This window comes from Lissotriton vulgaris, chromosome 3_1, assembly GCF_964263255.1.
Source record: "Lissotriton vulgaris chromosome 3_1, aLisVul1.2, whole genome shotgun sequence".
Taxonomy (NCBI): Eukaryota; Metazoa; Chordata; class Amphibia; order Caudata; family Salamandridae; genus Lissotriton; species Lissotriton vulgaris.
Genome location: NC_141689.1, coordinates 1,390,546,522 through 1,390,561,045, shown reverse-complemented (window position 1 = coordinate 1,390,561,045; position 14,524 = coordinate 1,390,546,522). Strand labels below are relative to the sequence as shown.

Below are 14,524 nucleotides of genomic sequence, written 5' to 3'. Positions count from 1 at the left end.
GTGTCGGGCGGGCACAGGGTGTGATTCTCAGGGAAGAGTAGCGCAGATGGGGGGAAGTTTATGGCCCATGCATGAGAGAGAGAGCGGGGGTGACCAGTGCGTGGGGGAGATGCTTGCGAGGGTGGGGAGCCGTGCTGAGGATCGGCGGCGTGCAGAGAGTGGGTCTGGTCAAGGCATCTAAAATGGCTGCCGTGCACGACAAAATTGTGGCATTGGAAAAAAGGCAAGATGGCGCAGACAATGTTTATCAATAAGGATTCATTTATAACAAAATATTTTATCGCAGTGACAAATTGGCGGTCAACACTTCCTGATTTCCATCGAATCGAACGTTAACAGACGTCACGCAGCAAAAAAAAAAAAACGCTCACGCACAGCCGCTGGAAGACATGTATCAACATATATGAGCCTCCTCAGCCACCCTCAGAAAACATAAGGGATCAGGATACGTCTCCTGCACCCCCTTATACCTAGTAATTTAATTAAAACGAAACACAAAATGGCGAATTCCCGTTTCGCTACCAGTTTGCGGCCCAGTTCGCGGCCTGAGAAGCACTTCTACCGTGAAAAATCATTTATTTATTTTTTTTCCCCACGGGACCCTTTAATAACCCCAACATCATTCCTAGGGGGTCAAGAGGGGTCTACCATGCCTCCTTTCATTAAATTCCCCCTTCGTTTTTCACCTCTTCTTCTCTCTCGATCCTACCGAGAGACAAGATGGCGGCCGCACAGCCGCTGGAAGACATATATCAACATATATGAGCCTCCTCAGCCACCCTCAGAAAACATAAGGGATCAGGATACGTCTCCCGCACCCCCTTATACCTAGTAATTTAATTAAAACGAAACACAAAATGGCGAATTCCCGTTTCGCTACCAGTTTGCGGCCCAGTTCGCGGCCCGAGAAGCGCTTCTACCGTGAAAAATCATTTTTTTTTATTTTCCCCACGGGACCCTTTAATAACCCCAACATCATTCCTAGGGGGTCAAGAGGGGTCTACCTTGCCCCCTTTCATTAAATTCCCCCTTCGTTTTTCTCCTCCTCTTGTCTCTCGATCCTACCGAGAGACAAGATGGCGGCCGCACCGGACTGTTTAGAATGTTGACAGACACCGGAGAGCCAATCAGCTTCGCTACGCAAAGCTCCGATACGCGAAAAGTAAGCGGACCGGAGCGCAGCCCGGAGCGCTGTTACAGATATATATCTTGTTTTGAACGTTAATTTCTCAAAATCCACTGGAGCACATATATTGAGACCTAGCAAAGGCACATCGGGCTAACAGTCCCTACAATTTTGCCAAGTTTCGTGCAAATCCATTCAGCCGTTCGAGCTAAAAGTGAGGCCAACCGCCCTATGGAAATTAACATGGGGAAAACGCGTTTTGGGACCCCCCTTTTTTCTCGGCCCCCCCTTGACGAAACCCCCCCAAATTTTAAAGGGCTGCTCAGAAACAAAATGTGCCATTTTCCTGAAAATTTCAGCCGATTCCGTCCACAAACGCCAAAGTTATTAGACATAGAATTTTCAAAAATCCCATAGGGAAAAAATCCTAACTATATATACCTACTGGCGACCGCCAGTAGGTAATATATATATATCCAACACGTCAAGAACCAGCGTAATCCTTCCTTCGATCTCGGACAAGGAATCACACTGGAGCCGTGGCCTTTATCAAAGTGCAGGTTTATTCCAGACACAACGTCCTACGTCACGGGCCCGTGATGAAGGAGTAATCTTACTCCGAAACGCGTAGGACGTTGTGTCTGGAATAAACCTGCACTTTGATAGAGGCCACGGCTCCTGTGTGATTCCTTGTCTGAGATCGAAGGAAGGATTACGCTGGTTCTTGACGTGTTGGATTTACGGGGGTGGCTACCCCTGCCGTGAGCCCGCCGAAACTAGAGGCTCGGGAGCAGCCACAAATTTCGTGTTTATATATATTACCTACTGGCGGTCGCCAGTAGGTATATATAGTTAGGATTTTTTTTAATAGGGATTTCTGAAAATTCTATGTTGAATAACTTTGGCGTTGATGGACGGGATTGGCTGAAATTTTCAGGAAAATTGCACATTTTGTTTCTGAGCGTCCCCTGAAAGTTTGGGGGGGTTTCGTCAAGCGGGGGCCGAGAAAAAAGTGGGGTCCCAAAACGTGTTTTTAACATTGAGTTTTCCATAGGGCGGTTGGACTCACTTTTAGCCCGAACGGCTGAATGGATTTCCACTAAACTTGGCAAAATTGTAGGGACTGGTACCCCGATGTGCCTTTGCTATGTCTCAAGATATATGCTCCAGTGGTTTTTCCGAAAATTAACTTTGAGAAATATATATTGGGCTACATTGGGCTATATATATATGTTAGAGCCCAAATGTAGCCCAATGTAGCCCAAAGATGGCCACCAGAGACAAAAAAAACAAATGTAGCCCAAATATCAGCCAGATGTAGCCCAACTATAGCCCAATTACAGAATGTCCCAGAGTGTCCTAAAGAACAACTAGAGCGCTAACAGTCTTACTTATGACAAAAGTATGGCACACCTGAAGTCATCTTGATTGGAATAAAGTGTTAACACTTAAAACATTTAATTTGCAAAGGAACAAAATGAGGGGGTTCATTTTGCCATAGAATTTATGATTATTGCTGAAGAAAGAAAAATTAGTGCACATTTTGAGTGACTTCTCAAATCCTCTTATATTTAATTAAAACAATTCTGATATGCAGTCTCCCAAGATGGCCACCAGAGACAAACGAGCCCAAATGTAGCCCAAATATCAGCCAGATGTAGCCCAGCTATAGCCCAATGACAGAATGTCCCAGAGTGTTCTAAAGAACAACTAGAACGCTAACAGTCTTACTTATGACAGAAGTATGGCACACCTGAAGTCATCTTGATTGGAATAAAGTGGTAACACTTAATACATTTAATTTGAAAATGAACAAAATGAGGGGTTTCATTTTGCCATGGAAATGATATATATATATATATATATATATATATATATATATATATATATATTACCTACTGGCGGTCGCCAGTAGGTATATATAGTTAGGATTTTTTTTAATAGGAATTTCTGAAAATTCTATGTTGAATAACTTTGGCGTTGATGGACGGAATTGGCTGAAATTTTCAGGAAAATGGCACATTTTGTTTCTGAGCGTCCCCTGAAAGATTGGGGGGGGGGTTTGTCAAGCGGGGGCCGAGAAAAAAGGGGGGTCCCAAAACGTGTTTTTAACATGGAGTTTTCCATAGGGCGGTTGGACTCACTTTTATCTCGAACGGCTGAATGGATTTCTATGAAACTTGGCAAAATTGTAGAGACTGTTTGCCCGATGTGCCTTTGCTAGGTCTCAAGATATGTGCTCCAGTGGATTTTGAGAAATTAACGTTCAAAAAAATATATATATCTGTGACAGCGTCCCGGTTAGCGCCCCGGTTCGCGTACCAGACGCGTAACGGAACTTCGCGAGGAGAAGCGGATTGGCTCTCCGGTGACTGTCAACATTCTAAACAGTCCGGAGCAGCCGCCATCTTGTCTCTCGGTAGGATCGAGAGACAAGAGGTGGATATAAACGAAGGGGGAAATGAATGAAAGGGGGCAAGGTAGACCCTTCCTGACCCCCTAGGATTGATGTGGGGGCTATTAAAGGGCCCTGCGGGGCAAAAAAATTTAAAAAAAAAAATCGATTTTTCGCGGTGGAAGCGCTACCCGGTACGCGAACCGGTAGCGTAACGGGAGTCCGCCATCTTGTGTTTCGGACGAATTTAGTCACAAGACGGAGGATAAACAATGTTGGGAATGGGTATAAGGGGGCACGGGAGACATATCCTTACCCCCTAGGTTTTCTGAGGGTGGCTGAGGAGGCCCATATATGTAAAAAAAACAGCCTTTTTTTTCCAAATTTTTGCACGGTTAGCGCCCGGTCCGCGCACCGGGTAGCGTTCCGGAAAGCGTAACAAGGGGAAAACCAAGGGAAACAGTAAAATAATATTGGTGGGTTATCCTGGAGGTGACACACCTCAGCAACGCTATAATTGATTGGATGCCACCTCTGCATGTGGCGGTGCATAGTATAGTTTCCAAAACTATACTTTTTGTCTGTGCCTCGGGACAGAACTGCATCGCAATGAGGCATGTCACCAGCCGGGCATTAACCTTTTTTTGCCCTCGAGGGTAAGAAAAAAATTGCCATATAAAATGGTCTAAGCGGTGGGATTGCCGGGGCTCTTCACGCAAGAACTGCCTCGGCTCTACCTCCTCTTCCTTATATTAGAGTCTGAAGAGGTTCATCGTATTATCACATGAATGATATCATCAGTGATGTCACCAGTGATGTCATCAGTGATGTCATCAGTGATGTCATTTGAGATGTCATCAGTGATGTCATTTGAGATGTCATCAGTGATGTCATCAATGATGTCACTGACCATGTCATGAATGATGTAATATGTGACATCATCAGCAGTGGATTGCGGGTGCGCGATATATAGTTAGTGCAACTAACTATATATGCAAATTTCAATGGTTTTGTGTGAGTAAAATAAGGTTTTGTAAATGCTAATTCCTAACTATATATGGTCTATAACCTATGGTTTTTTCAGTGAATATATATATATATATATATATATATATATATATATGAAACTGTGAATACATGTATATGAACAGTTAATGTACAAAGCACCTCACCAGATGTGTCTGCACTGGAGACTTCAACATCCCTGGCCAAGCACTACAAACACCAAGTCTGGAAACCTGTAGAGACTGGGGCACAGGAAGTAATCTCTCCGGGCACCAAAGTTGTCCCACGAGTCTTGTCCTCCAAGACTGAGTTCCTGAGCTCCACCCCACAGACACCGCTTTTTATAGTTAAATCAACACGTTCGAGAAGCCTCTAGCAGGCGCTCTCGCCCATCTTATCCATCATAGGCGTTGGCCCCATCTCTGCATCAGATCCACCCATAGAGACCTGGCCAGATTCTGTCGGGGTGCGCCGAGGCAAAAGACATTCCTTTCCCTATCTACGGCCTTGGAGAGCCTTGCACAGCGCATCCTCCCTCTGTCCTAGAGATAAGCATAGAAACAAGCTGAAGGTACAAAATAACCTCACGAGATGTCTCGCACCAGCTCGTACTGGTTTACGTGAAAAACATGTTTATGTTACTGCTGAAGTGTAACTACAGGGCAAAGCAGCACAAAATGGAAGTGCGATGCAACAAAATGGAAGATCAGAGCATCGCATGGAATAGAGGTCAACATGTAATTTAGCACGTGGTACATGGCAAATGCAGTACACTCTCTCACTCTCTCTCGCTTTCTCTCTTTCTCTCTCTCCCTATCTCTGTCTAACTCAGGAATATATACTTTATAGAATCGATTATGAATATTTTATTGTTGTTAGTGCAGCTTCATAATACGACTTCCCAAACATGGAGCCACAATAAAGTCATAATTAATTAGACAGCAATCATTTTAAAAATCCACTCACCGTTTAATTAAAATAATTCATTGCTTGTTCAGAAACCGGTATAGATGGCTTCTAAGCTCTTGGCGGGCACAACAAGACGTGTTCGAAGCGGAGAGACTTCCACCCATGAGGCACACTGTGGGGTTAGGAGAGTACATTCTTGAACAGCTGCGTGCCAGTGGGTAGAAGCTGGGGCTTGTATGCTGTAGAAGATTCGAAGAGGGTACTTCAAGTGTTCAAAAGCAGTTGGTATGATTATGGGACCATACGCCAGCATAGGGGGACCCTCCCTCCCACCGTGTCGTGTGCTGGTGACTTCTTCATTAGTTAAGTTATCTGGCCTTTGTATAGCGTTCACCATCAACAAGTGTGAAATTTTGGCACTCAAACATTTCATGGCAATGAGGCCGGCCTGTGTGTGTGGTTGGGAGAGTGTGTGGTTGTGTGTCCGATATGGGAAGAGTAGGTGTGTGCTTGAGGTCCTGACACATGCTCTGGTTCAATGGGTATCACTGTTTGCAGAGCATACAGTGGCCATTTGCAACAGGAAGCACTTCATTCAGAACCAGTGGTTCCTTGCCTGTTGCAGCAGCCCTCATGAGCGGAGCAGGCAGTGGCCATAATAATCGCTTTTTGCTGTCCTGAGGCCTGGGGTATTAACATTTTTAATGCATTAGATTAATGTGATACATTTTTATTATATAAAAGCCAGCACCATTTACAATACAAAACTCACACTAGTACAAATGCAATGCAATAGATTTCGCAATTACAACAAAATGAGCTATTGCCATTTTCCAATTCACAATTTGATTAATGCTTCACGATGGGGAAAAAAAAACAATAACATTTACAATGCCATAAGCTCAAAATAATGCCATTGTAAGACCTATTGCATTGTAAATGCTTGTTTAACATTGGGAGCTCTGCTGTAAACTCCTACTACATTTATGAAGTTCAGCATCCTGTTGGAGCCCTTCCTTCAATTGTCATTCTGCCACGCAGCCTATAGTGTGTAGGATTCTTTGGCATGATTTCCCCCTTCATGGGAGGAAAGCGAGGCACGTCCTTATCCCATGATGGCCAGTCATGTCCCCAAAACTAAACTTTACTGAGAAAAAACAATATTTACTTTTATTTAAAGCACCACTACAGTGAGCAATTGATGGCCAACAAATTCCGGTCAGTACTTGTTTTTTCAAAACTGATTCTGCCCCCAGCAGCAAAATGTGTGTTTGAGTTGTTGATACGTTACTTGTATGGTATATATAGATGACGTTATCTGTACTCTTCATCATATTTCCTTTATTTAGGTTCAGTAGAACCATAAAAGGTAGGTTGTAAAACATTTAACATAAATGAGCAATAAAAACATTCAAATTCATTAAAAACAATTCTAAGAAATACAAACTCATTTAAGAAATTACAGTCCAACAATACAAGTCATCATATTTTAAGATATATAATATTAGACTAAAAATTAATAAAAGTTATTAAAAAATAAGCATCCCAAAACTTAAAAGGTTTACAAATAGGTCAAGTAAAATCCTGCAAATACATTTGGGTAAGACTTAAAAGTATCTGTACTCACTTGTAGACTAAATTGGCCATTGTATGGCAGACTGAATTACTGATTAATATACATTTATTTTTTGTATAGTTTGTGTAACCTTATTTGTGATTTGTTTAGCATTTTATATGTTTTATAAACCTGTAATGATCTTGCTACAACTATTAAACTGGATTGATGGTTACCTGTAGTTGTTTGGTTTCTGGATTATTTTGTGTAATCTCTTATTGAAACTAAATTACAAATGCATTTGATGCTGACCAATCTGCTTTCAATTGGCATCTGTAGAAATTAACATTCCAAAAAGCACAAGAACAAGGCTTGCTGACTGCTCGGCTACCAATTCAAGAATGGATGGTAAAAAATGTTAATAAGAAGAACTATCATTCAGAGATACTGGCTATCAATCAAGGTAAGCAAATATGTATTGGTACAGATCACATTTCTTTGGTTGCATTCCAGTGGACCAGGGGCCAGATGTACAACCGTTTTTTGCAGTCACAAACAGGAGATCTGCCCGTTTGCGACTGCAAAAAAGGGTCCTGGCATGTACAAATGCTCGCAAAATAGCATTTGCGACTCCCGCTATTCGGAAGGGGCGTCCCTTCCTAATAGCAAGTGTCAATGCAATGCACCAATGTTTTGCGACCTCATTTGTGACCGCAAAAAACTTGCAGTTTGTGGTAAACAACTTGCAAATGGGATGGGGTCCCCAGGGGACCCCTTCCCTTTTGTGATTGTGTGCGAAAATATTTTTTTAAGACTTGGCAGTGGTCCCAGGGACCACTGCATGCCCTTAAAAAATTAAACTGAAAAGTTTCAATTTTCTTTTTTAAAGGCATCCCGTTTTACCTTTAAGTTAAACGGGCTGCATTTAAAAAATCGAAAACTCCTTTATTTAAAAAGCGGTCCCAGACATGGTGGTCTGCTGATCCCAGCAGGCCACAATCCCTGGGAGTGCTAGCCATTCCAAATGGAGTCGCAAATTGCGACTGCCTCATGAATATTAATGAGGCATGCAATTATTGACCCCATTAGGAATCGCAAACAGTGTCTGAGACACTGTTGCTGAGACACTGTTATGCATTCATTTTTGCGAGAATTTTGCGGAGAAGTGTGGCTCAGGGGTTAGAGGCGGCAGACCCGGAAGCTGAGATCGGCCCTGGACCAGGGTTCAATTCCCCGCCTCGGCGGGTCTTGGGCTAAAAAATTCCACGGACTCGATAATTCTCACTCCGGTGCCTTCTCGACTCACGGGTTCACACACTGCGACTCTGGGCAATAGCTTGCTTAATCTCCACAACGGCCCCTCGCGTCGAGATGCCTGGCTTTCACCTTGTGGATACCCTGCCGGGGTTATCTCACAGGGGAATACCAGGACGGGTTCCCTAAGCAAGCGCTTAGATACCGACCTCGGTCAGTGATTTGCGCTATATAAATACATGTACAAATTGCTAGCCGCAATCTGACACAATTTGCGACTCGCAAAATTGAATGACCGTAAATCTGGCCCCAAGTGCCTGTATTGTTAAAGACAATCCTCTTAGTGGAATACAACACGGCCTTTTCCAGCTTCCTTGAGGAATGTGTAAAGTTCGTCAAAAAAATTTGCAATCATTTCAGACTGTGCCTAATGTTGCCGCCCACTGTACTGGCAAGCACTGTGTTAGAAATATTTGTAGGAAAGAGCAACAGATATGGAATGAGGCCATTGAACGGCCACTCTAAAGCTCCTTTAGTAAATTAGATTTAAAAAAATCCAGTTCACATTTGCACGTTATCTGCGACAAAAGGTCAAGCAGTGCAGTCAGCACTTATAAATGTAGTCAATCAGAAATGAAATAAAGTAATAAATAGTATCACAAGTACTATAGAAGAGAGCTTGTAAACTGTGCTTAGGCATATTATGGCACATTCCCTGATCTCTGGCCTCAGTTTACAGCGTACAGTGCATTGCCGCCTTTTTGGTTACACTGCACTTATCAAAATAATATTTTATATTAAATATCCAGAAATCAACAAATGCAGCATGTTTGTTGGTTATTTTCTCAAAAGTGAATAAACAGCTAATATATTGACACTTCATTGTTTCAACATCCTACTCCATGGTTTTTTTTTGGAATTTCCCATTTAAGCCGAACTGTTTCCTCCATCTACTATTAATTGTCTGCCACTTTGTGTTTTCTTGGAACGTGGGCCTTAGCATTAAAAAATCGGTGATCCCACAAGATGACTGTTAAGATAAAACTAGCTTGTAATTTGGCTGTGTGCCCTCCCGTTGGATTTGTCTTTTCAACCAGATGTGCTGGACCTAGATGGATGGAAACAAGGAGACATAAAGCCTTATTCCTAGAGACATATGAGTGTTGGTCTTGGTGACTCTTAACTATATTTTTAATATCGATATTGAAGACAGTTTGGTTGTTTTAGACATTGATAAGGGATTTAATACTGTTGATATTACAAATAATGTTTCAACTATTCTTCGCTTTTCAGATTTACTCACAGGTCCCCGGCCCCACTTTTTCCTGATATCATTAGCTTACTTTGACAATCAGCATGGGTCAATCTGTCTTCTCAAAATGGGTTGTATTTCTGACGTCCCTTGAAGTGTGCTCAAATTTATGGCATGAGTAGCATTTGCATAGCCAAGTTGTGTACTCGCTGGAGCTTTCAAACATGTTGAGGTGGAAGCTCTTCATACATACAACTTCCTATTTAACTGTTTTTAGATATAGATTGGAACTGGATCTCACTGAGATTTGACCACCATCACAGTAGTGTTGCATGAAAGAGGAGGTTTGAAATGGGCGTGACAAATTGCCAAAAGGTTAGCGTGCAGTCTTAGTTTATTCAACAGTGGCCTTATGAAAATCTTTCTAAGAGACTTTGCATGAACGTGATGTGTAAATTCAGGTAAACATACGTATTGAGTATTGTTTGCCAGTCTTAAAAAACACTTCCATTCAATTCTTCTATAAAGCAGAGATGGATAAGATTGAGGCAATTGAAGACAATAGTTTTCTCAAGTAACCTCAGGACTGGGGTCTTAACTGATCGGGGGGGGGGGGGTGCCAGGCTCTGCTCAAAAGAAGGACATGCTGATAGCAGTGATTTGTTATAAGCTGAAAACAAATGATCAGCAGTCAGCAACTATTGAATGGGCCATTTCTAAAAGGTTTAATATAACTGTAATGTTTAAATAAGTCTAGAGAAATACTTAAACATTGCAAATTGAATATATTAATTGTGAACATTTTTGACGGGGGGGCAACGATTTTGTTTTCATACGCGGGGGGGGCATTAAAAAGTTTGAAGACCACTGCCTCAAGATAATAATAGGGTAATTAGTATCCAAACCAGGGCTAATTAATGTTTGCAAATTCACAGAGTATCTTTTGGGGAAACATCTCTGATGCTATTTCCTTATTAAAGGTAAACCTCTTTAAGTAGTTGTTTGTAGAGATACTTGTAAATTTTCTTTGTCTTTACTGATCTTTATGCTTCTTTTGTCTTCTCTTTCTAGTATTTGATGTTTTGTCAACATATTACGAGACCCAAAGCTGGCCGGAAGCTTTGAAGGCTGGAGTTCCTTGTGGGAATGGGTTTGTTATTCCAGACACAGATTACCATCAGCTGGACGAAGGGCGCAAATAGACTTTTTTATTGAGTGTACTATAAGTACATACATTCAATTAAGATATCCGTCATGTTGTGCTGGATATTTACGTTTAAGCGTAAAAGTTATGGCATTGCTTCATGGGAAGACCAAAAAGGCCATTCTTGTTTGTGAAGAATCATCAGGTATTTTTTACTTTATCTTCAGGAAACTACTACTATGAAGCCTTAGGATCAACCACAAGATACTAGGAAATATATTTGTTTTTAATGCTTTCATTTAATATTTATTATTTATCATTTGTTTTAAAGGTGCTACACACAGCAGTACTGTCACAATACATTGTCATGCCAGGGACCACTCTGTTTTTTCATGTTCTTTACAATAAAAAACCCATTGCCAACTGAAGGTTATGTGAGGTTTTCTTTTTATATGGATCTCTTATTTCTATTAATGACAATGTGTGTGTTTGGAAACTGAGTTCTGTTGTGTGTGCCTGCAGGAGCATGGGCCAATGGCGAGGGGTGCTGCAAGCAATATAAGCTATGAGGCAGACCCTCCCTTTTGGATATGAATGTTTGAGTGTCTGTGTGTACGAGTGTGAGAGAATTCTTGAGTGTTTTACTGCACTAAAGTTTGGTCACTGTGAGCCACGCTCACAAAGTGAAAAGGGAGGGGCAGCTGCAAGAAGGCAGTTTCCCTGGAGCCCTCCTGACCTTTTACCAGGTCTGAAGCCTGAGGAGAGGTCTGTGTCTTTTCTTATTGGACCTCAATAAATTCCTGTTCTTATTTCGTGGCTTCTTCTTTGTCTTTGAGTGTCTTCTTTAGTTGAAAGGCCCAGCTCCCTTAAGGGTAGGATGCCTGTATTCCTTGTGGGGTGGCCATGGCGTAATGTGCCCCCTTTGCTTTTGACTTGCCCTGATTGTCTTTGGCAAGAATTCAGCACACCCCTTACAGTCCTCCGAGCTGTGGTTCTTCTGGGGGCAGAGATTGCAAACCTAGTGGATGTTCTTTTGTGCGTATTTTGTCAAAGGAGCGATGACGTACCCATACCTGGAAAATAAAAAGAGATGGGAGACTACAAAGGACTATTCCGGACCCTAGCAGCAATTGGTGGAATAATGCACAGCCAATGCACAGAATATGACTCCTGAAAATTCTTCAAGCTGCAAAACTACTCCTAGCAGTAGGTAACCGTTTTGGAGGTGAGGACTGTAGGGCCGGTTTTCGGCCTATTTTGTTACAGGGCCGATTTTGCAGCTATGCTGCATAAACGGCCCTGTAACAGAAACGGCCCCTAGGGGCCCAAAACCAGCTCCTACCCTTGCGGCGCACCGGGGGATTGCCTGGTGCCCGCAACGGTCAGTCCTGGCCTGGAGGTCTGGAATGACATGAAATTGAAGGAGTCAACAGGAACCTAGATCTTCCAGGCTACTACAGTGTAGTAAGTGAACAGCATTTTATCCAAGTGGCCTAGAAAATGAGCTGGTTAATCCCCAACAACAAAGTTGCAGAACCAATACTGGGGGCACTGGTAAATTCAGACGTGTGAAAATCCTGCCCATTATGAGGTTGGACCCTCACTATATACTAAGTGAAAGAGAAATTATTGGGTGAATCTGTAATTCTGTATCATATTCCCTGATAGTCTCTCATTTCTCTATATACAGTCACGTGGATATTTGAGCCAAAATCTCTGTGTGAAAGTGAAAAAATTAAAATTCCAGTGGGGCCGGTAACTGCTGTTATCAGGCCCATCTGAATAAAATGCCCACCTGTAATGAGAGCTCAAGTGAATCACTGATGCAGGTAATATAACCTACTGCTCCCCCAAAATCACACAAAGCAACCTGCACGCGTTAAGTTGAGTTTATTACAACTTAAAATCAACCTCCTATCTCAATGCTTTTTCAACATCCCAGAATGGAACCATAAATATCACACTATTTCCACCAATCAGACAACACATACCACACCTCCCTTACTACTACCAATTGGAAAATAAAGAAATGTAGAACATACAAGTATACACAATGCATTAAGTATGGAAAACCAACCAATGAATATAAAGAGAACTTATACAATTGATGACAAAATACATTTGTATAGGAACAACAACAGGAGAAATAATAGGCAATGGTAATATGTGCATTCAATGAGAGTAATGCACTCATATGGTATGAAAGACCACTATATTGAATATATAAATAAAGTACCATGCTACAGCGTAAAGTTGTTATACAAAATCATATGAAAGTATTAAACGAAACCCTTCAACCACCCTGTTTTCCTTCTTTGCCTCTTGTTACAGTGAACTCTGAGACGAGTCACGGCACCTTTTACAGAAAGGGGACTACCATTTATATCCTCAGACTCCATTACCACCACAGTCCTTTTAACCTCCCTGATCTTGAAAGGACCCATAAAATTGTATTCCCCCTTTCTCACAAACCTGGGCTTCTTAGCATACTCTGTCTCCCACACTACATCCACCCTTCTTTGCACCATGCAACTCATCATGCCTTTTTTTTTTTTTTGCTTATGTTCCCACACCATGCCAACTTCATGCTCAGTAAGGTTCCCAGTATTAGGAGAGAGTTTTGTCCTTGCTACTCTTTCTCAATCCCTCAAAAGGAGAAATCCCAGTCACACTATTTGGAGTGGTTGTGTGAGCTCACAACGTTCCTCCGAGTGTGCTTATCACAGAACTACCATTTTGTAGGGCTCTCTGTTCACACCCCTTTTGTACCATTTTGTTCAAGACCTCAGCAAAACCATTGGCCTGAGGATGACAGGAAGTGGTATTGTGATGCTCTTCACCCATGGCACACAAGAATTCACAAAATTCATGCGACACAACCTGAGCTCCGTGGTCACTCACAATGTATCTGGAGATCCTTTCTCTAGTAAATTCTTCTTTCAAAAACTCAACCTCCGCTCTTGAATTATTTGAGCTATAACACTTGCTAACTACTCACTTGGTTGTGTTATCAAATAAAACTAGGACAAACCTTTCTGATGATTTCAAACATTCCAACGGCCCTTCAATAAATATTCCTCGCTTTTGCCAAGTTTCACTAGGTACTCTCACAGGTGCCAGTGGTGGTTGTCTCACAATCTTTGTTTTAAAAGCTCCTGCACATGAAACAAAGTCAGTAACAACTTATTTCACCATTCTGTCCATGCCTGGCCACCAATACAGTTCTCGCAATCTGTCCTTGTTCAAGTTGCTGCCCAAGTGATCCTCATGTGCTAGGCACACTAACTTACTCTTCAGACCCTCCAGTGGAATCTTCTTATTGCATCAACATAACACATTCCCTTTCAAGTACAACTTTTCCCTGAATACCTGAAAACATTTATCTTCGCTTAAATTCCTTACATCTGGCCAACTCTTTACCACAAACTCACTGATCCTGCTATACAACACATCATCTCTTCTTGCCAACTCCCACTCACCCTTCCTTACAGCCCCCTGCCCAACCCAAAACGCCAGTTCCTGTTCTTCAATCCTTCCCTCATTCTCACTCTCCTTTCGCAGCCTCGAGAGACAGTCAGCCACTAAGTTTTCGATTCTCTTAACGCATCTCACCTCAAAATTAAACATTTTCACCCCTTCCATCCACCTGTTCATTCTGAGTAACACGTTCACTATTTTTACCTGAGAATAAGTACACTAGAGGATTGCTGTCACTCCTTACCACAAATGGTATTCTCCACAGGTAGAACGTGAAGTGCTGTATTGCCCACGTACATGCCAATGCTCTTTCTCTATCACAGAATAGTGACTTTCAGATCCCCTCAAGGTTCTTGGGGCAAACGCCATCACCTTTTCTTCACTGTCAACCACTTGAGCCAGAACAG

General features: G+C 42.2%; 1 protein-coding gene across 1 annotated transcript in view; it reads left to right on the top strand.

The window, feature by feature from the left end:
- Positions 1 to 11,063, top strand: part of TRMT10B (tRNA methyltransferase 10B) — a 313,279-nt gene extending 302,216 nt beyond the window's left edge. Inside the window, exons 7-8 of the mRNA XM_086963206.1 lie at positions 7,330 to 7,453; positions 10,568 to 11,063. Of these exons, the coding sequence (XP_086819332.1) occupies positions 7,330 to 7,453; positions 10,568 to 10,698 (255 nt within the window). The 3' untranslated portion in view covers positions 10,699 to 11,063. The remainder of the gene's footprint in view (positions 1 to 7,329; positions 7,454 to 10,567) is intronic.
- The last annotated feature ends 3,461 nt before the right edge of the window (positions 11,064 to 14,524 follow it).